Genomic DNA, 27,676 nt, shown 5'->3' with positions numbered 1-27,676 from the left:
ACAAAAGTTTCAGATATCTGTCGCTAAGATAGATGATGACTGGAGTGTAGTTTGAAGCAGAAACGAGGTTTTAATCCGTGAACTGCGTCATCAAGGGGGAACCCTTTTTTAGGGGGACCATCCAGTCTGCAACACCGGCCTCCTCATGGGGGGGGCCACCATGAGGAGGCCATGCTGCTGATAGATTTGCCCGAAATGAACATACATACTCTGTCTTTTGTATTTTGCAGTGCAGGTGGAACACTGAAGAAAAAAGAAACCAGTGGTTGCTCTCCATACACTCTCTAATCGTTGCTGGTGCATGCTAACAAGGCCCGATGAAAACGACAACAATTTATCATCCACTCCCACATATGCCGAAATCAGCCCGCCTCATTTCTTTTTTTTAATTTTGGTGAATTTCATTGACGGCGGTACAGCTGGTGCAAGAACCAGCACATCCGCTAGGTGGTGAGTATGCTTTGGCCAAAGACGGTCATTGACAGCTGCACAGTCAGCGGCTGTCTCGCTCACACACAGTATGCATGTTTATCATGCTACTAGCATGCAGTGCACTGACTGCATGCAACATGGTAACAGGATTTATTTTAAAAATATCTGATATTTTCAGTTCCTCACTTTGTATGCAGGTGCTGTATGTGTTGCTTTTTTATGGGGCCTAAGTTTGAGAACCCTCATCTTATGGGAACTGGATGATCACACATATCACTTACCATGAATGAAGGCGAGGGGAGCGTGAATCCCCATCCACAAAGAAGCCAAAATACAAAGAGAGAGAAAATCATGACCAACAAAGGCACAATGCAATTTGCAACCTCACCACTAGATGACAGTAAATCCTAAACACTGTACCTTTAACTAAAACATATATGTCAAAATGTCTTTTATTTCCTGTTATTGTCATTGTTATTTACATCATTATTGACACAAGAAGTATTCCTGTAATGAATAAACAGTTTGTCACTGATCATCAATTTTTTGGGGCACAAAAAACTAAACAATAAAACAAACAAATCACTGTATGATTCTTTGTCAAGTGTCATTCATATGTCATGTTCAATGAAGTGCAGCCTGCACTTCAAAAACTGACTGCAGCAGTGATGATTTACATCTTATTGTTAAACTTTATGCATACAGTGATATTTGATACATTCCGTTTTTACTTTGGGACGTGTAATATATGAACGTTACAGCTCTCATTTCAGTTCTCTTACCACAGGGGGTCGCTACTGCCTGCCAAGTGACGCAGCCGCGCAATCAATCTGAAATGTCCTGAAACTACTTTAAAAGTCATTCTTTTGTCCGCGCGGGGCAGCAGGATCAGTGGGAGGGGGCAAAGCTTTGCGTAAAAGGCGCATATCTGAAGATGGCGGTATTTATAGGATGAGATGACTTTGGGTTTTATGTGGATTTAATGGGTCAAAGTGGTTGATCACGTGTTAATTAGTCTCAGTAGCACTTTGAGCCTTTTCTTCTCCCTTTTTTCCTGCCGGCGACGCACATCGGACGCGCATTTTACGCAGCCTGTACTTTCAATCTGAATCCACTGAAGAGCTGACAGCGGGCTGGATGTTAGAACCCGCTGGTGCCGAGGTGTAACTGTCCGTCTGTCCCTTCGGATCAGAGGTGGTCGCGCGCTCTGTTTGGTTGCTGCGTTTCGGACCTGCGCTCCAGGACTCGACAGCACCGGCTGAGTTTCTGTGGACGCGGGCTGACTCCCACTTGCGAATTTTAAACCGTAACTCTAGCGTATTTACGATGCTCTGTGCCGCCCGGGAGCCGCTCACTTTGGCGCAAAGGTGCCGGACTTTTACGCGCACAGCAGCCAACTTCAAGATGGCAGGACGCGGAGGAGACGGAACGGACAAAGTGAGCGCGTGAGGAGGAGACGCGGTTAAAACAGCGGGGATGCTTCTTGGACACTTTGCAACTCATCCACAAAAAGAATTATAACCGGCGTTTGGCTGCGGTTTGCGCCATCCCAGCGTTTTCCCACCCCCCCAAAAATGCTTAACAGTGATGCAAAGCCGCTGGCAAGTTGGTCTGAATTTTCGAGATCAAAGCTGCCTAAGTGGTAACATCTCAGAGAAGTCTTGGCCAAACATTTCACCACAGGAACTATCATTTTTTTAAAACATCTCCACACATGTATGACGACTTTTAAATATTTTTTTATCCAAGGATCCCAATTTTCTTGAAACTAAAACAGCTAAAATCCGCCCGGACTTGCATACTGTGCGCCTTTTATGTATTTATTTCGAATGAGGGATTCTGCATGGTGATCCTGAAACATGTTGCACATCCTTGCGCTTCAGTCGGTGGTGTTATTTCTGGGAGGTAAGCGCGCTGACGCGTGACACTCATCCACTGCACAAAGTTTGAGTTGGAACACAAGGAGCAGCAACATAATGTCTCTGACAGATTCATCACATTCAAGATCACTGCAGTGTGTGTCTGATGCACAAGTATATTCACATACAGCAGAAGCTACAGTATGGGGCTTTATTTTTATTTTGTCATATGATATATAATTATTTTGAATTACTATTGTTTTTTTAAGAAAAATGTTCCAGACAGCTGCAGTGACAGCACACTGTGAAAAAACCTATTGCCCTACATTAACCTGCATGTAAATTGTTGGGTTTGTAGTTATCATTTGAAGGCCATGGTGTCAAAAGCAACATTTACTCTAGCTGATATTTGGAAATGCATTCAGAAAACACAGCAAACACAGCTGAGAGCTGGAGGTGGGCTCATAATGAATCACTTATCTGGTTGGGAAAAGGTTACAACTGCAGGGCTGCAGCTAACAATTATTTTCATTTAGGGCAGATACCATTAGTTACTTAAGCGAATGAACAGTAAAAGAAAATAACATACATTTTGTTAAAAATTGTTTCATTTCGTTAATATGGCAAAATGATACATTTCAAATGTTCCGTCTTATCAACTTTGAGGCTTTTCTACCTTTTGAATTTGGGATGTTTTATTGAACTGCTTTTACACTTCTTCAAAATGCATGTACTGGATTAAACAACATATCTATATTATAATAGCCAAGTGGCCTCTGTGTGCATGTATGCATGCATGAGTACGGCTTTGATCACGCAAAAACTTGGGAGACCTAACATTTGCCGTTTGGTAAGAATTTAGGGTCAAGGATGAACGTTACGAAAATAGAAAGTTTATAGGACTTTTTTTTGAGAATGAGCAATTTTAGCTAACCAGTAAACAATGGACATTGTGCTGCAATGCACCATGGGAGTTTGGGGTTTGAAATGTTGTTATTGTGGTTGTTAGTTGAACTGTGTTGTTAGTGTTATTGATTTAGGTGTTTTGTAGTTCAGTTGGTTTAGTCAGTTTAGTTAGTGTCATGTTGCTGTTACCATGACTGAGTTAAGAGTCATGTGGCTGTTACCATGAGTGAAATGTGTATTGCGTTTGATGTCTTCCGACACTGCCTCTATTTGTGTCTAAAAATAAAAGCACTTGCTTGCAGCAGAATGTGGAAAAGACAAGAATTTCTTCATGTGTGCATATAACTTTGATCACAGACAAACTGAGGACAGCTGACATTTGCTGTTTGATATGCTTATGTATTTTGGGTCAAGGATGAATGCTGCCAAAACAGAACATTGATAGGACTAATATGTTTTTGAGAAGCTACGGCTATTAGCTAATGTTACTAATTACATTCTGGAGTAACATGCCATTCCAGCAGGAGGTGGTAAATTATCTTTAAATTAGAAGTGTGACTGTGTACGTGCGTGATTTCATTTAGTAAGTACAATGTAAGTACAAAATATAATTGAAAATAAGTTAAAAATTTATGGATGGCACAAGAAAGTGAAAACACTTATTTCCATTGTGGTCCATTTAAAAATCAACTGACAAAATATAAGTAAAAATAAAATAATAATGATAATGATAATAATAATAGTGTGTATATGATAACAAGAACCTAATCAATTTATAAATACATTAAGACAGTAAATTAACATAAAAAATATGTAATTAAAGCCCCATTTACACATAGACGGTAAGCGCTCCCGGAAGAGTTTTTGGCCGTCTTAAGGATCAAACGCCGTTGTCAACGCCGGCACTAGGGGGCGTGGCTTAGTTCCGGCTTTACCGGGAATTGTCAAAAAAATTATTCAACATGTCGAATAATTCCGGGAGCGCTCCCGAAGAATTCGCGTGACGATGGAGACAACGCAAACAACGGTGTTTGATACTTTTTAATCGCCGTTTCATACTGCCACTTCCTGTAGTGCCGCAGTTTACACCACCGTAATTGGCGGCCGGCGTTGTATCCCTAACCAAATGTGTGTAAAACGGCGATAGAGCCCACATCGGCATCCTCAAAGGCGTTTTAACTGGCGACAGAGGCAGACAAAACAGCGACGCTAGCGGACAGTACGACGTTCTAAACGGCACCTCCCGGTTAATGGTATTCCAAACGGCCGATAGGCGGCGGTCAATATAAAAACGCTAGCGCGCTGCATGCAGGCCTCTCACTCGTGGCCAGCTCCAGATATTTTTGCAGAGAAGCTCCAGTATGCCTCTTAAAAGAAAATTGGCAGTGGCAAGGACTTACCAAGAGGTCTGGTTCAGAAGCAGAGGAGAGCCCTGTAGTGGAGACGAGCAACACGTTGAGGAGGGGAAAAGGAAAAGAGAATAAAAGGCTGAGAGATGAGCTCCCTCCCCCTGCAGTGACAGCTGCTTCAGCCTATTATACTCTGGGGGCGGTGCCTATATGCAAAAGTTCCTGGAGTAACGCAGGATTTGCCTGGATAAATCCAGCGGTACACAGGGCATTATCGGCGGCAGCAGAACACCGCCGTTCTCACGCGCGTCTTAACCTGCGATTGTAAAGGATAGAACTGGGTATTAACCCCCGTTGCCTGATGTGTGCCGGATGCTACGGCATCAAAACGCCGCTTTATTCGGCGGATTTAGCGGCATTTTATCCGAGTATTTGCGGCTAGTACAGCGCTCAAAACACCGGCAAAATGCTCCGCCCTTTTCCACCGCGAAAACAGCCGGAACTACCGCGAACTTCGGCCTACGTACTACCCGCCGACAAAACTGTCTATGTGTAACCTGGGCTTAACATTAAAAAATAAGGGTTGAGTTCTTCTTCTAAAAATTGTTGAGGTAAAAGGTTCTAAAACATTCTGGACTCACACATCATTTCAACTCATTATAGAAACTTTGCATAATTTATTACCACCCTTGAAAAATGTCAGCTACCTATTTTATAAACACTACCCAATCTAGAGCCCGTGGCTCCCCATGGGCAACGTGCTAGTTTTATATTTTCCATTGACTTTAAACCAACACTAAAATATTTTAAAAACAGCTTTACCCTTATTATCTCCACCATATGATTTAGCCCATTTGTTTGATGGTCTGTTTGTAAACAGCCTGGAGCCCCAGGTTTTCACATATTGTTATGAAATTTTATTGAAGATTCATATCCTGATAGGCAAGAAGTGATCTAATTGTTAAGGTCATAGGTCAAAGGTCAAAGTCAGGAAAGTTAGCGACACCAGCAACCATTGTCAATTGTCTTCCGGGGGCCAGAGCAGGCGACATCGAAGGACATTTGAAATTGCTGGCTAAGGCTAAGCGTAAATTTGGTAAAATTGTAATTCACGTCGGCAGTAATGACACTCGGTTACGCCAATCGGAGGTCACTAAAATTAACATTGAATCGGTGTGTAACTTTGCAAAAACAATGTCGGACTCTGTTGTTTTCTCTGGGCCCCTCCCCAATCAGACCGGGAGTGACATGTTTAGCCGCATGTTCTCCTTGAATTGCTGGCTGTCTGAGTGGTGTCCAAAAAATGAGGTGGGCTTCATTGATAATTGGCAAAGCTTCTGGGGAAAACCTGGTCTTGTTAGGAGAGACGGCATCCATCCCACTTTAGAGGGAGCAGCTCTCATTTCTAGAAATCTGGCCAATTTTTTGGGATCCTCCAAACTGTGACTGTCTAGCGTTGGGACCAGGAGGCAGAGCTGTGGTCTTATACACCTCTCTGCAGCTTCTCTCCCCCTGCCATCCCCTCGTTGCCCCATCCCCATAGAGACGGTGCCTGCTCCCAGACCACCAATAACTAGCAAAAATCTATTTAAGCATAAAAATTCAAAAAGAAAAAATAATATAGCACCTTCAATTGCACCACAGACTAAAACAGTTAAATGTGGTCTATTAAACATTAGGTCTCTTTCTTCTAAGTCCCTGTTGGTAAATGATATAATAATTGATCAACGTATTGATTTATTCTGCCTAACAGAAACTTGGTTACAGCAGGATGAATATGTTAGTTTAAATGAGTCAACACCCCCGAGTCACACTAACTGTCAGAATGCTCGTAGCACGGGCCGGGGCGGAGGATTAGCAGCAATCTTCCATTCCAGCTTATTAATTAATCAAAAACCTAGACAGAGCTTTAATTCATTTGAAAGCTTGTCTCTTAGTCTTTTCCATCCAAATTGGAAGTCCCAAAAACCAGTTTTATTTGTTATTATCTATCGTCCACCTGGTCGTTACTGTGAGTTTCTCTGTGAATTTTCAGACCTTTTGTCTGACTTAGTGCTTAGCTCAGATAAGATAATTATAGTGGGCGACTTTAACATCCACACAGATGCTGAGAATGACAGCCTCAACACTGCATTTAATCTATTATTAGACTCTATCGGCTTTGCTCAAAAAGTAAATGAGTCCACCCACCACTTTAATCATATTTTAGATCTTGTTCTGACTTATGGTATGGAAATAGAAGACTTAACAGTATTCCCTGAAAACTCCCTTTTGTCTGATCATTTTTTAATAACATTTACATTTACCCTGATGGACTACCCTGCAGTGGGGAATAAGTTTCATTACACTAGAAGTCTTTCAGAAAGCGCTGTAACTAGGTTTAAGGATATGATTCCTTCTTTATGTTCTCTAATGTCATATACCAACACAGAGCAGAGTAGCTACCTAAACTCTGTAAGGGAGTTAGAGTATCTTGTCAATAGTTTTACATCCTCATTGAAGACAACTTTGGATGCTGTAGCTCCTCTGAAAAAGAGAGCTTTAAATCAGAAGTGTCTGACTCCGTGGTATAACTCACAAACTCGTAGCTTAAAGCAGATAACCCGTAAGTTGGAGAGGAAATGGCGTCTCACTAATTTAGAAGATCTTCACTTAGCCTGGAAAAAGAGTTTGTTGCTCTATAAGAAAGCCCTTCGTGAAGCTAGGACATCTTTCTACTCATCACTAATTGAAGAAAATAAGAACAACCCCAGGTTTCTTTTCAGCACTGTAGCCAGGCTGACAAAGAGTCAGAGCTCTATTGAGCTGAGTATTCCATTAACTTTAACTAGTAATGACTTCATGACTTTCTTTGCTAACAAAATTTTGACTATTAGAGAAAAAATTACTCATAACCATCCCAAAGATGTATCGTTATCTTTGGCTGCTTTCAGTGATGCCGGTATTTGGTTAGACTCTTTCTCTCCGATTGTTCTGTCTGAGTTATTTTCATTAGTTACTTCATCCAAACCATCAACATGCTTATTAGACCCCATTCCTGCCAGGCTGCTCAAGGAAGTCCTACCATTATTTAATGCTTCAATCTTAAATATGATCAATCTATCTTTGTTAGTTGGTTATGTACCACAGGCCTTTAAGGTGGCAGTAATTAAACCATTACTTAAAAAGCCATCACTTGACCCAGCTATCTTAGCTAATTATAGGCCAATCTCCAACCTTCCTTTTCTCTCAAAGATTCTTGAGAGGGTAGTTGTAAAACAGCTAACTGATCACCTGCAGAGGAATGGTCTATTTGAAGAGTTTCAGTCAGGTTTTAGAATTCATCATAGTACAGAAACAGCATTAGTGAAGGTTACAAATGATCTTCTTATGGCTTCGGACAGTGGACTTATCTCTGTGCTTGTTCTGTTGGACCTCAGTGCTGCTTTTGATACTGTTGACCATAAAATTTTATTACAGAGATTAGAGCATGTCATAGGTATTAAAGGCATTGCGCTGCGGTGGTTTGAATCATATTTGTCTAATAGATTACAGTTTGTTCATGTAAATGGGGAATCTTCTTCACAGACTAAAGTTAATTATGGAGTTCCACAAGGTTCTGTGCTAGGACCAATTTTATTCACTTTATACATGCTTCCCTTGGGCAGTATTATTAGACGGTATTGCTTAAATTTTCATTGTTACGCAGATGATACCCAGCTTTATCTATCCATGAAGCCAGAGGATACGCACCAATTAGCTAAACTGCAGGATTGTCTTACAGACATAAAGACATGGATGACCTCTAATTTCCTGCTTTTAAACTCAGATAAAACTGAAGTTATTGTACTTGGCCCCACAAATCTTAGAAGCATGGTGTCTAACCAGATCGTTACTCTGGATGGCATTTCCCTGATCTCTGGTAATACTGTGAGAAATCTTGGAGTTATTTTTGATCAGGATATGTCATTCAAAGCGCATATTAAACAAATATGTAGGACTGCCTTTTTGCATTTACGCAGTATCTCTAAAATCAGAAAGGTCTTGTCTCAGAGTGATGCTGAAAAACTAATTCATGCATTTGTTTCCTCTAGGCTGGACTATTGTAATTCATTATTATCAGGTTGTCCTAAAAGTTCCCTAAAAAGCCTTCAGTTGGTTCAGAATGCTGCAGCTAGAGTACTGACGGGGACTAGCAGGAGAGAGCATATCTCACCCGTGTTGGCCTCCCTTCATTGGCTTCCTGTTAATGCTAGAATAGAATTTAAAATTCTTCTTCTTACTTATAAGGTTTTGAATAATCAGGTCCCATCTTATCTTAGGGACCTCATAGTACCATATTACCCCATTAGAGCGCTTCGCTCTCAGACTGCGGGCTTACTTGTAGTTCCTAGGGTTTGTAAGAGTAGAATGGGAGGCAGAGCCTTCAGCTTTCAGGCTCCTCTCCTGTGGAACCAGCTCCCAATTCAGATCAGGGAGACAGATACCCTCTCTACTTTTAAGATTAGGCTTAAAACTTTCCTTTTCGCTAAGGCTTATAGTTAGGGCTGGATCGGGTGACCCTGGACCATCCCTTGGTTATGTTGCTTTAGACGTAGACTGTGTTTCATAATTATTGTATGGCCTTGCCTTGCAATGTGGAGCGCCTTGGGGCAACTGTTTGTTGTGATTTGGCGCTATACAAGAAAAAAGTTGATTGATTGATTGATTGATTGATAACTCTGTGACAAAAATATCGAATTTCGTTCATATTTGAGAGCATCGTGTAGGATGGTATCCTTTATCGACTGACACAGTCTGAGCAGGATCTGATCCAGATTAAAGATTTTGTGGCCATTTAAATTTATCATTGAAACCCCCATTTAATGTACATTTTACATTATATCTGAATCAAACATGTCCCAATCACTCTCATATTTGAAAGTGAGGTGCAGACTGGCACTCGCTATTGCCTGGCAAAGTTTGATGCGAATCTGATCTGGATTGTGGATTTTGTGGACATTTGAATTTAATATTGGAAAGCTCATTTGTACATTTTGCATTATATCTCAATCAAAAGTGCTTCAATCACTCTCATTTTTTTCTGTTATGGATTTAGCTACACCACCAAAATTAGATGGAGGTTCCAATTCTATGCCTGTTTGTCTATCTTCCAGTTATTAGTCGGAAACCTAGTGCCAAAAAGCAATAACAAATTGTGCATAGCAGATATAAACAGTGTTTTGTGAAAATCTGAAAAAGGTGGGATTCAAACCCAGGTCTACATAATGGCAGACCTGCTGCAATCTGGATTGCTTACTGGAAATGAACCCTAAACATTCAGTCAGTTTGAAATCTCATGAGGGTGGAGACAGTTGTGGTGCGAGGAACCTGTCCCTCCCCTGCAATCCAGAATAGGCACGTACAACACATTTGAATCTGAAAGCTCTTTTTTGCCTTTCCACATGTTCAATGAAATTACTGAATGCTTCTCTCCATATCTAGAAACTTAAAAAAAAATTAACCAATTGAGAAAAAAAAAATAAATTTACAGAAATTACAAGTAGCAGTCATGACTCAGAGTCATAAACAGCAGCAAGAAGGAACACACAGAATAATATGACATATGTACAGAAATAGTGCAAAATAATGCAAAGTGATTTCAGTCTCGAACAGTTCTTGTGTGTGTGTGTGTGTGTGTGTGTGTGTGTGTGTGTGTGTGGGGGGGGGGGGGGTTCTGTTCTGGGTAGATCGGGGTGTGACGGAGGTCAAAGCTTTTGGATAGAAGCTGTTCCTCAGTCTAGTGGTTTTGGATTTTTATGTCCTGAACCGATTGCAGCAGTTCAAACAGGGAGTGGCCTCGGTGTGTATATAGTAGTCTCTGAAAATACTGATGGTTTCTTCTTCAGTTGGCCAGTGTAGGAGGTGTCCAGGGTTGTGAGCTGCATCCCAATAATGTGATGGGGTGCCTTCACCATGCTGTTCAGGTCTCTGCACTCAGTGGCTACTATACCACACAGTGCAACAGTGGTTTGGGATGGTCTTGTTGGTCTCATAAGTGCATTCTCCTCAGCCTGGTCTCAGAATAATTACACAAATAATAGTGTGTCTTCTATCTTGCTACAGGAATACCCAGCATTGTTTGTTCTTGAATTTTGTTGTGACTGTAATTTTATTTGTGAAGTAATTTAGTTGTATCGGCTGGATTAATGAATACCTGGTATTTAAGCACAAGTTTCACTATTCTGGCTTTCTTTTAGAAAAAGATGAACAAAGAATGGACTCAATTGGTTAATTGTATATTTTAAATAATAGTTATATACGGTGCATCCAGAAACAATTCACAGCGCTGCACTTTTTCCACATTTTTTATGTTACAGTCTTATTTCAAAATGATTGAAATTTAAATTTTCCCCAAAATTCTACACACAATACCCCTTAATGACAATGTAAAAAAACTTTTTTATTTGATTTTCACAAATTTATTAAAAAAGAAACAAAGAAATCGCATGAACATAAATATTCACAGCCTTTGCCATGAAGCTTACAATTGAGCTTAGATGCATCCGTTTCCACTGATCATCCTTGAGGTGTTTCTACAGCTTAATTGGTGTCCATCTGGGGTATATTCAGTTGATTGTAGATTATTTGGAAAGGCACACACCTGTCTACATATCAGGTCCCACAGGTGACTGTGCATGTCAGAGCACAAAGTCAGCACAAAGTCAATTATCTGGAATTATCTGTAGACCTCCAAGACAGGATTGTCGTGAGGCACAAATCTGGGGAAGGGTACAGATTCATTTCTGCTTCTTTGAAGGTCCCAATCAGCACAGTGGCTTCCATCATCTGTAAATGGAGGAAATTCGGATCCAACAGGAATCTCCTGAGAGCTGGCAGCCCGTCTAAACTGAGCGATAAGGAGAGAAGGGCCTTAGTCAGGGAGGTGACCAAGACTTGATGGTCATTCCATCAGAGCTCCAGCATTCTTCTGTGGAGAGTGGAGAACCTGCCGCAAGGACAACCATCTCTACAGAAATCCACCAATCAGGTCTGTATGGTAGAGTGGCCAAATGGATGCCATGCCTTAGTAAAAGGCTCATGGCAACCTGCCTGGAGTTTGCCAAAAGGCACCTGAGACTCTCAGACCATCAGAAACAAAATTCTCTGGTCTGATGAGACAAAGATTGAACTCTTCGGTGTGAATGCCAGGCGTTATGTTTGGAGGAAACCAGGCACCATCCCTACAGTGAAGCATGGTGGTGGCAGCATCATGCTGTGGGGATGTTTTTCAATGGCAGGAACTGGGAGACTAGTCAGAATTGAGGGAAAGATGAATGCAGCAATGTACAAAGACATCCTGGATGAAAACCTGCTTCAGAGCGCTCTTGACCTCAGACTGGAGCGATGGTTCATCTTTCAGCAGGACAATGATGCTAAGCACAGCCAAGATATCAAAGGAGTGGCTTCAGGACAACTCTGAATGTCCTTGAGTGGCCCAGCCACAGCCCAGACCTGAATCTGATTGAGCATCTCTGAAGAGACCTGAAAATGGCTGTGCACCGAGGGTCCCCATCCAACCTGATGGAGCTTGAGAGGTGCTGCAAAGAGGAATGGACAAAGATAGGTGCACCAAGCTTGTGGCATCATATTCAAGAAGACCTGAGGCTGTAATTGCTGCCAAACATGCATCAACAAAGTACTGAGCAAAGAGTGTGAATACTACTGTACGTGTGACTTCTTAGTTTATTATTATGAATAAATTTGCAAAAATTTCAAAAAAACTTTTCTCATGCTATCATTATGGGGTGTTGTAAGTAGAAGTTTGAGGGGAAAAATGAATTTACTCCATTTTGGAATAAAACTGTAACATAAAATGTGGAAGAAGTGAAGCGCTGTGAATACTTTGTGGATGCACTGTATGCTACATTTGTCATTTCATTGCTGTCGCCTACAAAATTCTGAAGCTGTGCCAGATCACTTTATTTTGTTGCCTGTTGTCAAAAAAAAAAAAGAAAAAGAAAGAAAAAACAGGAATTTAACCGACAAACACTTTAATATAGTGGCTATTGGCTATTTATTTCTAGTACAACTAATTATTTCCATTATTTTGTAATTATGTAAATAAATAAATAAATAAATAAGGCATACAAATTATTTTTCAGAGGCCAAGCTTGTGGCACATCCACAGTGACACAGGCCTCATAATTTTATTTCTGCACACCAACATAGTGGAGTTAATATGAAACAATCATGCTGTGTGTTTTTTGAGTGTAAACTGTTAGTTTTTTGATGGGTTATAATGGTGTATAATGGTTAATAATACATTAAAGATTTAGGAATGAAGGCTGTGTGTACCATAGTGTGTCTATTTGCAAAGTTCATAAGTAATTGGACAAACTAAATACAAGGATCACGTTATGATATAAATAATCACTTTTATAGACAATTATTTTATGACACGTCAGAAGTTGGATGGATGAAAATTTCCAAGTCCTTGAATATGTTATGTGGGACTGTGTATATGTTTTGTGAACTGCTTGTCTTTCAATTGTCTTGTATCTGGGCTGTGACTCTTTTCCTAAACAATCAGGCATTTTCCCTCTTCATCTGTTGTTTTTAAGCCTCCTAGTTTTCTGTATGTCTTTGCCAGTTCATTGTACCTTTGTATCTTCGCTATCTGCCTCTTTCCACAGTCCTTGTTTGACTTCTTGCCATGCCATGTTTTGAACCTCTTTCCTGTTCGTAGACCTCACTTTTTGTGACATGTTTTGGAAACCAATGCTGTTTTTCGTCTGCTTTTCTGTGCCTGGTTTTGGATTAAACCCATTTTCTCACACCATGTTACTGAGTGGGTCTTGCAATTGCATCCTGTGTTTTTGTGCCCAAGTTCATGACAGAATATGTCTCAGACTTCATTTACATCAATCATTAAGTAATGCAAACAGTATGGTATTATATTGTAAATCTGTCTGCAGTAGGCAGTTCTCAAAATCTGTTTCACCATGAAAGAAGGAGACAAGTGAGGAAAGCCATCAAGAGCCACATGACAACTCAGAAGGAGGATTACTCTTCTGTGGCTGTGATTGTAGAAACTGTGAATAGTCTGACTGTTGAATCACGCATCATAACATCATGGTGGAGTGGAACAGAGAAGTTTCTCACAAGAAAACTGATCCTAGCAAAACCTAGGCTTGAGTCTCCCATGTTCCCTCTGGCAAACTGTATCTGAAATTTGACATTCTTTTAAAGAAAAACCTTTTCTGTATCATTCTATTATGCGGTTGTACAACTGGAGCTACTCCATATAAAAGTTGTATGATGCACAATGTGTCCATTCACAACCACAAAAGTCTGTAACATAGAGTGGCCTGCATGGCTTGGTGGCTTCCCTCACTATTCTATTTCTTGCACAGTGAATCAGTTTTGGAGACCTGCCAACACCTTATTACTGTCATACTGTTTGTATTTCTTAATGACTTGATGTAAATGAAGTCCAAGACATATTCAGTGACTTGGAAATGTTATGCTGTGTTTACACATAACGATGACAAGCCAGAAATGCCACAAAGTATACATTCTTGGCCGCTGATCATGAATGTGATGATTTGAGGCACTGCTGCAACCTGTTACCATGCATTACGATTAATGGAATTATCAGGAACCATTACGCATGGTCAAGAATTAATGTTCCGTGTTGTTGCGCGCTGTTCTGCACTATTGCGCATAACAGCACATTGTTACGTTCTGTCACTTTGTGAATGAGGCAAATTGTCTCCACACACACACACACACACACACACACACACACACACACACACACACACACACACACACACACACACACACACACACACACACACACATATTCATCCATCAGCTGCTGAACAGTTCAGATCGCTCCAGTTTGCTCCTCAAAATCCACAACAGAACTTTGTAATTGCATGCTTAGTTGGGCTCTGTGCCATGGAGTGGCTCAGAGAAGAGGAGGAGACGGAGAGATCCAGATGTGTGGCTCCACGTGGCTCTCGTCTCACGCATTTTCCCAAACATCAGGCACAATAGCAGCAGCAGGTGGAGCACCTGCAGAAGTGCGCTGATGAGCATTGGAACAAAACTTTTAGCCGACTTGGCATCACTGTCCTCCTTCAGCATACTGCAGCAATGAAATTGAATGCGGTGTAGCAGGGTTTAATTGTGCACACGTCAGAGAACGCTGTCACGCTCTGTTAGGGATCACCACTAATGAAGATGGATCAACAAGCTCAGTTGCGACCTCCACGACATGAGGGGAAATGAGGGTGGTGCGTGACATTCGTGGAAGATTTTTTTGACAGCCAAAAACATCCACGAAAATCATGAATATCACACACCAACATGCACTATTAAGAAACCTATTCAGATGTGTTAAATCACGTTAAGAATGTCAGGAATGTGCCAAGAATGATGCAATATGACATTCGTTACACGTCCTGCCTATGTGTAAGTGCAGCATTAATGTATCAGTCCAATGACTTTTCAAAAGAAAAGTGGCTATAAAAATGATGATTTGAATTAACAGTAATCTTTGTATTAATTTTGTTAGATTTTTTTATGGTATCTTATTGTGGGGGCATGATGTATCCATCCATTTTCTTTATCCGTTTAGTCCATTTAAGGGTTATGGGGGTATCCCAGCAGTCAAACGTCATAAGACAGGGTACACCCTGGACAGGACACCAATCTGTTGCAGGGCTGCATGTAGACATACACAGTGGTGGGCACAGCTAACCAAAAAGGTAACTTTGATAATCGCTAATCCGTAACTGAAAAGTTAGCTTTTTATAACGCTAAACCGATAAACCACAAAAAACTAGTGGAAGTTACAGTTAACTGCTAACTGCCGTCCAGTAGATGGCAGTGTTCTATGTATTTTCCTGGGGGGGGGGGGGGGAGTGATGAGAGGAGACTCATTTGAATTTCCCATAATGCCTTTTGGCATGTGTGTCAGTTAACACTCAAACCTTCAGAATTAGCGGATTACTTTAAAATATATATGCAATATTTTCACATTGTATAAATGCCAGAGTTGCCGTTAATGTCGATTAAACTGTCCGGAATTAGTTGTTTATAAATTAAACCATAAGTGAAAAATGCTTTGGGTTTCATATCTCCTACCCACTGTCTGTGTCGATGCATGTTGAAAGTCAGTATATGCCAGCAAAAAAATGTTAGTGGACTGAAAGTTAGCGGAATGAAATTTAGCAGAAGCTACTTGGTTTTCAAAGTAAGGTGAAAAGCTAATGCACGAATGAAAAAGTTTGCTTTGCTAATTAGCAGAACTGTGCCCACCACTGGACATACACATTCACCCCCGCATGTACACAATTTAACGTTTCCAATTCACCTAATAGGCATGGCCTTAGATGTGGGGGCACCTGGGGGGGAACCCACGTGAGCATGGGGAGAACATGCAAGTTCCAAACACAAAGACCCCAGATGGGAAGTGATCCCACAACCTTCTTGCTGTGAGGCAACAGTGCTAACCACTAAGCCACCATGCTACCACGATGTATACAACTGGCCTTAATTCCCAGTGCAAGTTTTTTGTTAAATCCACTGAATTAAAGCTGGACGTCTACACAACAAGCACATCTGGATTGTTTCATTCTAACTCCACTGGAGTGCTGTGCAGAGACAAAATGACAAAAAATGCATAAATACAATGATGTCACTGTTCAATTACGTATGGGCCTGGCTGTAAATGTATACAATTTTTATATTGGAGGATCTATAATATGTTTGCTTTTTCTGCATAATACAATCAAAACAGTTTTCTTGTCAGTTGACTAATTGATTGCTTGAGTATTGATTTTACCTCTGCACAGTGTAGATGCTAAACACTTTCTCAGCGTGACTAATGGCGCCAGTGATGACAGTCACCTTGGTGATGCTCCTCCCTGAGAACAGCGCTCCTTTTATGACTCAGTGGCTCAAAGTGAAGAGGCTTGCCGTATGCTAAAGCCCGGTGAGCTGCTGTGCACAACGTGATCCTAATTGAGGATTGTGTGTCGCACGGCTGCAGGACGCACTCTGCGACGAGTGTAGAAAATGGATAACATGAACCAGGAAACAAGAGGAATCAAATATGTGCAGGAGGAATGTCTGTGCAGCACAATGAATCCATAACAACAAAGGACAGACGTGTGGTATGCCAGTGTGATTATGACCATATTTGAAATGCAAAGACTGTCAGGGCTACCAGACTTTGTGGTAATGAAATGCTATTGTCCTGCAGTGGCAAAGTAAAGGTCTCATTTGGGTTCCCACATACGTTGAAGCCGCTTGATGAGATCCAGCGAGCTCACACATTGGCAATCCGAACAAGAATGTCCGATCTTCCTTTGCTCTTTGAGCTTAACATGATCCGAAAAAGCCGTGAGCAGGGAGAGCCGTCAGTCCACATCCTGAAGCAGAAGCATTCGGCCCCTTCTGCCCCTGGATGTCCTTCAGTTGCAGCTGCTTTTGGAGGATTTTTTTTTCAATCACCACCATCACATTAACCCCACTGACATTGCTGGATCATTCTCAGTCTGCAATATTTATCTGTGGTTTTCATTCAGGGGAGCCACCGCTGTTGTTCTTCACCCCTGACAGGCCTTTAAACATGCTTTGTAGCCCGGTCCTTGAGCAAAGCAAAGGACCAAACTGTATTGAAGAGAAATAAACAGTGTTAAAACTGAGCAGGTGAAAACTACATTACTACTTCAGTTGGTAACACCTGCTGTACATGAATTTTGCCCAGATTCAGGGAGGAAATTGGTGAAAAACAAAAAAAAGCTGAAACCCAAAATTACTAGGGGAGACGGGGCATGAACCCCCCAAAAATTTCTGAGTTCTAGATGCTCTGAGATCTGTTGGCTTCATCGGCCGGTGACCTCCAACACTCAGTGGATCAGTTCTCAGCTGAGTGTGAAGTGGCTGGGATGAGGATCAGCACCTCTAAATCTGAGGCCATGGTTTTCAGCAGGAAACCGATGGATTGCCAACTCCGGGTAGGGAATACGGCCTTGCCCCAAGTGAAGGAGTTCAAGCACCTCGGGGTCTTGTTCATGAGTGAGGGCACGATGGAGCGTGAAATTGGCCGGAGAATTGGTGCAGCAGGGGCGGTATTTAATTTAATTTATTTCGCTTATAATGCGCCAAATCACAGCAAAAGCTGTCTCAAGGTGCCTTACATAAAACAAGTCAACATAAAATTGAATAAATAATTAAAAATGAATAAAAATTCAAATACATAAATAAAAACAGAAGTAAAAGAATAAAACAAATAAAAATAAAAACTATCCATAAGAAAGAGAATAAAAATAGGTTTTGAGTCTTGACCTAAAAATGTCCACAGACTCAGACTGCCTCACGGTCGCAGGAAGACTGTTCCTGCGTACGGTACAGTACAGTATTGTATTAGCTCTACCGTACTGTTGTGACGAAAACAGAGCTGACCCAAAAGGCGAAGCTCTCAATCTGCTGGTCAGTCTTCGTTCCTACTCTCACCTATGGTCATGAGGGTTGGGTCATGACCGAAAGAACTAGATCGCGCGTGCAAGCGGCCCAAATGGGCTTCCTCAGGAGGGTGGCTGGTGTCTCCCTTGGAGATAGGGTGAGAAGTTCAGTCATCCGTGGGGAGCTCGGAGTAGAGTCGCTGCTCCTTCGTGTTGAAAGGAGCCAGCTGAGGTGGTTCAGGCATCTGGTAAGGATGCCTCCTGGGCGCCTCCCTAGGGAGGTGTTCCAGGCACATCCATCTGGGAGGAGACCCCGGGGAAGACCCAGGACTAGATGGAGAGATTATATCTCCACACTGGCCTGGGAACACCTCGTGATCCACCAGTCAGGGGTGGCACGGGAAAGGGAAGTCTGGGGTCCCCTGCTGGAGCTGTTTCCCCCTCGACCCGAACCCGGAAAAGCGGTTGAAGATGAGTGATGAAATCTGGGGTTATTCTAGACAGTAAATTACAGTGAGTGCAGCACCCATTTTTCTCAGAAAAAAAAAAAAAAAAAACAATTTTCCTTTTTCAAAATCACTCCTTTAATATCATTCTGCTTACAGTTTGTCTTAAGCCCCGGCAGGCTGAATAATAAAGCCATGAATAATGAGGCATGTATATGAGGTCTATTAGACAATAAACCGACAATTTTATTTTTTTTTTTAACTATATGGATTTGAATGACGTGCGATTCCACCAATCATGCTTGAACCCTCGTGCGCATGCGTGAGTTTTTTCACGTGTGTCGGTGACGTCATTTCCCTGTGGGCAGGCCTTGAGTGAGATGTGGTCCCGCCCTCTCGGCTGAATTCCTTTGTTTCACACGCTGCTCGAGACGGCGCGCGTTGCTTTATCAAAATTTTTTCTGGACCTGTGAGGAATATCCGAGTGGATACTATTCGAGAAATTAAGCTGGTTTTCGGTGAAAAGTGTAACGGCTGATGAGAGATTATGGGGTGTTTCTGTTGGTGTAAGGACTTCCCACGGACTGGGACGTCGTGCAGCGCTTCCAGGCGCCGTCGTCGGCCTGTTTCGACCTGAAAACATCCTAATTTAAGGCTTAATTCACCCAGGACGTCGTGAGAGAACAGAGACGATTCAGAAGAGGCCGGCATGAGGACTTTATGTGGACATTCCACTGTTTAAGGACATTTTTTAATGAAAGACGTGCGCGCAAATTCGCCGAGTCGTTTCCGTGACGACTCGGCGAATCTGTGTGCGCCGCGACAGGAAAAACACCTCCGTGTTGAAAACCATTTGTAAAATTCAGGTGGCTTTTGATGGCTTTCAACAAGTGAGTAACTGAGAAATTGTTTAACAGCTTGGGCATGTTCCAACTTGCCCGTTAAGGTTTCCAACTGAGGTGTTTTTCCTGTCGCGACCCCCGCGGTCGGGTCCGGCCCGACATGCGACTCTGTCCGCATGTTCTTTCATTACAAAATGTCTGTTAACAATGGAATGTCCGAATAAACTCCTCATGCCGACTTCTACTGAAAGTTCTCTGTTCTCTGACGACTTCCTGGGTCAACAGAGCCTGAAATGTAGAAGTTTTCAACTTGAAACTGCGAGACGCTGCCGCCTCGAAGCGTAGATCGCCGTCAGGTGCCGTGGGCCGTCCTTAAAGTGACACTACCAGACCAAAATCTCTCATCAGCCGTTAAAATTTTTACAGAAAACCAGCTGAATTTATCGAATGGTGTCCACTCAGTTGTGCCTTAGAGTTTTGAAAAAATTTTGATCAAACAAAGCAGCAGTCTCTGAGCCATTCCTAAACAATGAAAAAAAACGACGAGAGGGTGGGCGACTCCTCACTCAAAGACTGCCCACAGGCACATGACGTAACCGACAGGCATGAAAAAACTCTCACATGCCCACGAGGGTTCAAGCATGTCTGATGTAATCACACGTGATTCAAATCCATATGGTTTTTGAAAAAATAATAAGGTCGGATACTTTTCTAATAGACCTCGTAAATTTGTCAGAAATTTCAGTGATCGTTCAAATAACGAGGCACAAGGAAATGCAGGAAATGTTAAAAAAGGCTACAAGGGCTTTCTCAAATGGTAAAAATGGACTGCATTTATATCGCACTTTTCCATCTGCAACAGATTCTCAAAGTGCTTTACAAATAATGCCTCACATTCACTCTGATGTCAGGGTGCTGCCACACAAGATGCTCACTACACACCAGGAGCAATAGGGGATTAAAGACCTTGCCCAAGAGCCCTTAGTGATTTTCCAGTCAGGCTGGTATTTGAACCGAAGATCTTCTGGTCTCAATCCCAATGCCTTAACCACTCGACCATCACCTCCCCCAAGTTCTCAGAGTGGAACCTGCTCTGTTGCAGGTAGCCTGTCCTCGTAGCCAACAGGTACTCGGATAATGGGCCTCTAACAGCCTTGTACTCACCAGTAATACGCCTCTAACATCCTTGTTTGTCCTCGTAGTACCTCATACACAAATCTCCCCACACTATTTTGCTAAATTTTGAACTTCTTGAAATTAGCACCAGGCTCAGAGATGAGCCTCGTTAGCTGAATAATCTGCCTCAAAGAGCCTCTAAGAGCTACTATTCTCCAATGTTTCCTGAATAATTCCACTCGTACCAAAAAAGTATGCCATGTGGCTCATTAGTCATAGCTCATTATTCGGTGTGACCAGGGCTTTATGCATTAATTAATCTGCCTGTACCATCAGTTCACAACTTGTCTGCTTGACTCAGTCTGTACTGGTATTTGCAATAAACAAAACACGATATAATTGAGAAGGTGCACTGTCTTAATAAGCACATTAACTTGAACTAGACTAACAGTTAGCAAGTCAGTTAGCATGTTAAACACCAGACAGACACTGCCATACAAACAACATTATCTTATATTAGCACCATTTGCATAGCAATAGAACAAATTAATGATTGTTAATGGACCATTATAACTCACCTTTATCAGAAACACAAACAGTCATCAATGGAAAGGGAATAAGAATGCCGCCTACGGCTATTATGTTCCCTTAGCTGCCCAATAAGGTGCCTGATGTAAAAACACTAAATTCAGCACTGAACGGTTCCTGCAGGACAACACAGATTTCAAAAATTACCCAGGTGACTGGCAAAAAAGTGGAAATCTGTTATGTGTCGACGCGGGTTGAGGAGCGGACCTGCGTCAGACAGAACCCAGCGCTAAAAATAACCAGAAAGCGGTTCCAACAACAGAAACAATTTATTTTTCACCTGTGCATAATAATGTGTACAAAACTAAAAAAACGTCCTTCTGGTGGGGTGACTGTTGGCACGCTCTTAAGCGCCCAAAAGGATAGAAGCCCGGCGTTCCTGGACCCACTACCACCAGACAAACACCCCCCAGGTGGACACGACAAACCGACTCTCTGTGAAGCAAAGAAGAGGTGAGGTAAGTCAGCAGTTACAACAATATCTTTCAAAAGACACACGCTATCAGCAACACATTCAGGTCTGTATCTTTTTAACTTTATGCAAATGAGCAGCTTCTCACAACAGGTGGAGGATCACTTATCCGCACGCCACAGCAGTGAGAAGCAAGCTGCACAATTCTCATCACAATTCAAGTATACTGTGTAACAAAACACCAAGTTACTATCAACAATTAATCAAACACTTAATTACCTTTAACGTGTGCTGACAGCATGTGTCCTCACCCTTCCCTGCTTCACGGGCTCGATGTGTCAAACCCAGGCGCGGTCCTCAGTGTCTCACAAACGAACATCACAAGGTCGAGTTCCCGGCAGTTCTGCTTGAATCACACATGCCTTAAATGCAGAACACCATCCAATTATCTGCTTCAGCTGAAAGTCTTTAAGGTTGCATGTGAGCACCAGTCACAGGTGCTACACGTGATGTTGATGAGGGTGAGGACTCTTCAGCCAGCACCTTCTCCACAGACAAATCAGTTCTCATGCCACCTGAAGAGCAAAGAAAAGAAAAGAACACCAAAACATCCAGCCACCCCCCCAACACACAACAGTACCCCCCCATCAACGGGAAGCCTCCCGGCGACCGAACAGACCAGGCCCGAGAACAGCACCTCCCTCCGGGGTCCACGTCAGGAAGCAGACGGCACCACGCTCCTAAGGTCCACCACAGACAGCAGGACAGGCACCGCAGCTGGAAGGCCGGCTGGAATCAACAAAAGCCCCAAAACATTCCCCAGTACAATTCAACACACCAAAAAAAAAAAAACATAAAACCCACCCAAAACCTCCCCAGGGGACCGTCCCATCAAACCCCGGGAAGGAAAGAAAAACTCCCAAACGCAAAAACCCAACACAGCCCCACAAACACAATACAAACATAAATGCATAAAAGAAAAATAACAAACAACCCCCCCAGAATGACCTGCAGAGCCCACCCCCCCCCAGAAGGCCTTCATCGCCAGTTCCAGGAGGAACAGCCAGAACCATAATCCCACAAAGGTCCCCAGGTGTACATGGAGCAAAACGGCGCCCCCCAGGGGACCGTACCATCAACCCCAGGAGGTACCCTCCCCACAACCCCGGAACCCCAGACCCGGTCACACTTGGCTAGTTGGCCCCAAGCCAATTCCCCCCCAGAGGACCGTCCCATCAACCCTGGAGGTGGAACCCGGAAGGAAACAGAACAAAATCAAAAATTAAGCCGGAGAAGGGAACAGGAAAAAACTAACCCAGATCCAACCCCAAGGCGCAGCGGAGAACCGGAAATACGTCCGGTGCCCCAACTCGACCATACCCCAGCCTCTCGGGAGGGGTGGAACTACCGAAATGGCGAACGGCAACAGATCGGCCCACCCCTCCGACTGAGGTAAGTCTCCGCTGCACCACACCCCGGCAACACCAATGACGAACGGTACAAAGGCTCACCGAGGCTGGAGTGGAACCGGGCCCTAACCAAACCAAGAAAAACGCCTCTAACACCTCCCCCCTAGGTGCAGAGGTCTTCTGAGAATGCTCAGCGTGACCAACCTGCACCACCCCACAACCCACAAGACAAACGGTCTTGGGGCAAGTGAGGTTGGGGTTAGGGATGTAGAGAAATAAAAAACAACAAAATAAAACGACCCAACAAACCCAAACAGAAAATACCTAAAAACACATAAAAAATTAACAATTAAGTGAGCCCAGGCGGACTTCTAACCGCCTAACAATCACTCCACCAGATACGCCTCTGATTCCCCATACAGTTATAGCCTCTATTTAAAGAAAACAAAACATTTACTCGTGCTAGATTTTTTCTTTTTTTTTTTTTTTTTTTTTTATGTGTGTTATTTTGCCTGTCCCAGAACACTTGGAGATACGTCACCATTATTTCTCTTGACGCTTACATGTCGGGGCAATACAGGAATCTCTGCTCGTCCGAGCTGCATGGGCTCGTCAACAGGAGGAGCCAGAGGTCCCGTCGGAGGAGCCTCAGTGGGGCGAAGAAGAGGCGGCCCAGATTTGTGTCGGGGAAAGCCCCGAGACGAAAAAGCCCGCTCTGATGGGCGTCCTCTCTCGCGTCCACGCTCCTTCATCTGATCATCTAGACGAATCACCAACGATATTAGCTCATCTAAATCGTTTGGCTCGTCATGGACTGCCGGCTCGTCTTTTAATGACTCATTTAACCCATCTACAAACATTCCTCGTAAAGCTGCGGCGTTCCAACCTGACTGAGCAGAAACCAGAGAACATTGCATCACCGCACAAGGCTCCGGATGACAAACAATCGGTTCGGACGCCGAATCTCTGGGTGACGGAGTTATCTGCACTAGTATCGATGATGCCGCAGCTGGAGCAGCAGGAAGCGGAACGGCTTGCGCTGCAAGCTCCGTAACACGGGCGTCTGTTTGTTTAATTTGGTTTGCGAGATGCTGTAATTGCTCCCATATTTTCTCCAAGTGTTCTTGAACTTTTTCGGCAAAAGGAACCGCTTCTGCCGCTGGGTCCATTATGGAATGGCCGGGAACTACTGTTATGTGTCGACGCGGGTTGAGGAGCGGACCTGCGTCAGACAGAACCCAGCGCTAAAAATAACCAGAAAGCGGTTCCAACAACAGAAACAATTTATTTTTCACCTGTGCATAATAATGTGTACAAAACTAAAAAAACGTCCTTCTGGTGGGGTGACTGTTGGCACGCTCTTAAGCGCCCAAAAGGATAGAAGCCCGGCGTTCCTGGACCCACTACCACCAGACAAACACCCCCCAGGTGGACACGACAAACCGACTCTCTGTGAAGCAAAGAAGAGGTGAGGTAAGTCAGCAGTTACAACAATATCTTTCAAAAGACACACGCTATCAGCAACACATTCAGGTCTGTATCTTTTTAACTTTATGCAAATGAGCAGCTTCTCACAACAGGTGGAGGATCACTTATCCGCACGCCACAGCAGTGAGAAGCAAGCTGCACAATTCTCATCACAATTCAAGTATACTGTGTAACAAAACACCAAGTTACTATCAACAATTAATCAAACACTTAATTACCTTTAATGTGTGCTGACAGCATGTGTCCTCACCCTTCCCTGCTTCACGGGCTCGATGTGTCAAACCCAGGCGCGGTCCTCAGTGTCTCACAAACGAACATCACAAGGTCGAGTTCCCGGCAGTTCTGCTTGAATCACACATGCCTTAAATGCAGAACACCATCCAATTATCTGCTTCAGCTGAAAGTCTTTAAGGTTGCATGTGAGCACCAGTCACAGGTGCTACACATGATGTTGATGAGGGTGAGGACTCTTCAACCAGCACCTTCTCCACAGACAAATCAGTTCTCATGCCACCTGAAGAGCAAAGAAAAGAAAAGAACACCAAAACAGCCAGCCACCCCCCCAACACACAACAGTACCCCCCCATCAACGGGAAGCCTCCCGGCGACCGAACAGACCAGGCCCGAGAACAGCACCTCCCTCCGGGGTCCACGTCAGGAAGCAGACGGCACCACGCTCCTAAGGTCCACCACAGACAGCAGGACAGGCGCCGCAGCTGGAAGGCCGGCTGGAATCAACAAAAGCCCCAAAACATTCCCCAGTACAATTCAACACACCAAAAAAAAAAACAGAAAACCCACCCAAAACCTCCCCAGGGGACCGTCCCATCAAACCCCGGGAAGGAAAGAAAAACTCCCAAACGCAAAAACCCAACACAGCCCCACAAACACAATACAAACATAAATGCATAAAAGAAAAATAACAAACAACCCCCCCAGAATGACCTGCAGAGCCCCCCCCCCCCCCCCCCAGAAGGCCTTCATCGCCAGTTCCAGGAGGAACAGCCAGAACCATAATCCCACAAAGGTCCCCAGGTGTACATGGAGCAAAACGGCGCCCCCCAGGGGACCGTACCATCAACCCCAGGAGGTACCCTCCCCACAACCCCGGAACCCCAGACCCGGTCACACTTGGCTAGTTGGCCCCAAGCCAATTCCCCCCCATAGGACCGTCCCATCAACCCTGGAGGTGGAACCCGGAAGGAAACAGAACAAAATCAAAAATTAAGCCGGAGAAGGGAACAGGAAAAAACTAACCCAGATCCAACCCCAAGGCGCAGCGGAGAACCGGAAATACGTCCGGTGCCCCAACTCGACCATACCCCAGCCTCTCGGGAGGGGTGGAACTACCGAAATGGCGAACGGCAACAGATCGGCCCACCCCTCCGACTGAGGTAAGTCTCCGCTGCACCACACCCCGGCAACACCAATGACGAACGGTACAAAGGCTCACCGAGGCTGGAGTGGAACCGGGCCCTAACCAAACCAAGAAAACGCCTCTAACACCCCCCCCCTAGGTGCAGAGGTCTTCTGAGAATGCTCAGCGTGACCAACCTGCACCACCCCACAACCCACAAGACAAACGGTCTTGGGGCAAGTGAGGTTGGGGTTAGGGATGTAGAGAAATAAAAAACAACAAAATAAAACGACCCAACAAACCCAAACAGAAAATACCTAAAAACACATAAAAAATTAACAATTAAGTGAGCCCAGGCGGACTTCTAACCGCCTAACAATCACTCCACCAGATACGCCTCTGATTCCCCATACAGTTATAGCCCCTATTTAAAGAAAACAAAACATTTACTCATGCTAGATTTTTTTTTTATTTTTTTTTTTTTTATGTGTGTTATTTTGCCTGTCCCAGAACACTTGGAGATACGTCACCATTATTTCTCTTGACGCTTACATGTCGGGGCAATACAGGAATCTCTGCTCGTCCGAGCTGCATGGGCTCGTCAACAGGAGGAGCCAGAGGTCCCGTCGGAGGAGCCTCAGTGGGGCGAAGAAGAGGCGGCCCAGATTTGTGTCGGGGAAAGCCCCGAGACGAAAAAACCCGCTCTGATGGGCGTCCTCTCTCGCATCCACGCTCCTTCATCCGATCATCTAGACGAATCACCAACGATATTAGCTCATCTAAATCGTTTGGCTCGTCATGGACTGCCGGCTCGTCTTTTAATGACTCATTTAACCCATCTACAAACATTCCTCGTAAAGCTGCGGTGTTCCAACCTGACTGAGCAGAAACCAGAGAACATTGCATCACCGCACAAGGCTCCGGACGACAAACAATCGGTTCGGACGCCGAATCTCTGGGTGACGGAGTTATCTGCACTAGTATCGATGATGCCGCAGCTGGAGCAGCAGGAAGCGGAACGGCTTGCGCTGCAAGCTCCGTAACACGGGCGTCCGTTTGTTTAATTTGGTTTGCGAGATGCTGTAATTGCTCCTATATTTTCTCCAAGTGTTCTTGAACTTTTTCGGCAAAAGGAACCGCTTCTGCCGCTGGGTCCATTATGGAATGGCCGGGAACTACTGTTATGTGTCGACGCGGGTTGAGGAGCGGACCTGCGTCAGACAGAACCCAGCGCTAAAAATAACCAGAAAGCGGTTCCAACAACAGAAACAATTTATTTTTCACCTGTGCATAATAATGTGTACAAAACTAAAAAAACGTCCTTCTGGTGGAGTGACTGTTGGCACGCTCTTAAGCGCCCAAAAGGATAGAAGCCCGGCGTTCCTGGACCCACTACCACCAGACAAACACCCCCCAGGTGGACACAACAAACCGACTCTCTGTGAAGCAAAGAAGAGGTGAGGTAAGTCAGCAGTTACAACAATATCTTTCAAAAGACACACGCTATCAGCAACACATTCAGGTCTGTATCTTTTTAACTTTATGCAAATGAGCAGCTTCTCACAACAGGTGGAGGATCACTTATCCGCACGCCACAGCAGTGAGAAGCAAGCTGCACAATTCTCATCACAATTCAAGTATACTGTGTAACAAAACACCAAGTTACTATCAACAATTAATCAAACACTTAATTACCTTTAACGTGTGCTGACAGCATGTGTCCTCACCCTTCCCTGCTTCACGGGCTCGATGTGTCAAACCCAGGCGCGGTCCTCAGCGTCTCACAAACGAACATCACAAGGTCGAGTTCCCGACAGTTCTGCTTGAATCACACATGCCTTAAATGCAGAACGCCATCCAATTATCTGCTTCAGCTGAAAGTCTTTAAGGTTGCATGTGAGCACCAGTCACAGGTGCTACACATGATGTTGATGAGGGTGAGGACTCTTCAGCCAGCACCTTCTCCACAGACAAATCAGTTCTCATGCCACCTGAAGAGCAAAGAAAAGAAAAGAACAAAACATCCAGCCACC

The 27,676-nt window shown here is 43.8% G+C and overlaps 1 protein-coding gene and 1 long non-coding RNA gene across 2 annotated transcripts in view; one reads left to right on the top strand and one right to left on the bottom strand.

The window, feature by feature from the left end:
• Positions 1–388: 388 nt before the first annotated feature.
• Positions 389–19,742, bottom strand: LOC117510149. The gene is made up of 3 exons (XR_004560632.1): positions 19,732–19,742; positions 8,242–8,245; positions 389–485 (listed from the first exon to the last, which is right to left on the bottom strand). It is a non-coding gene; the product is annotated as an uncharacterized LOC117510149 (long non-coding RNA).
• Positions 2,225–27,676, top strand: part of LOC117510148 (transmembrane protein 132D-like) — a 202,939-nt gene continuing 177,487 nt past the window's right edge. The window contains exon 1 of the mRNA XM_034169760.1: positions 2,225–2,337. Within this exon, the coding sequence (XP_034025651.1) occupies positions 2,292–2,337 (46 nt within the window). The 5' untranslated portion in view covers positions 2,225–2,291. The remainder of the gene's footprint in view (positions 2,338–27,676) is intronic.

Source organism: Thalassophryne amazonica, chromosome 5 (assembly GCF_902500255.1).
Source record: "Thalassophryne amazonica chromosome 5, fThaAma1.1, whole genome shotgun sequence".
NCBI classification, from domain to species: domain Eukaryota; kingdom Metazoa; phylum Chordata; class Actinopteri; order Batrachoidiformes; family Batrachoididae; genus Thalassophryne; species Thalassophryne amazonica.
Note: the sequence above shows the minus strand (reverse complement) of the source record. Positions and strands in the feature narration are given on the sequence as shown.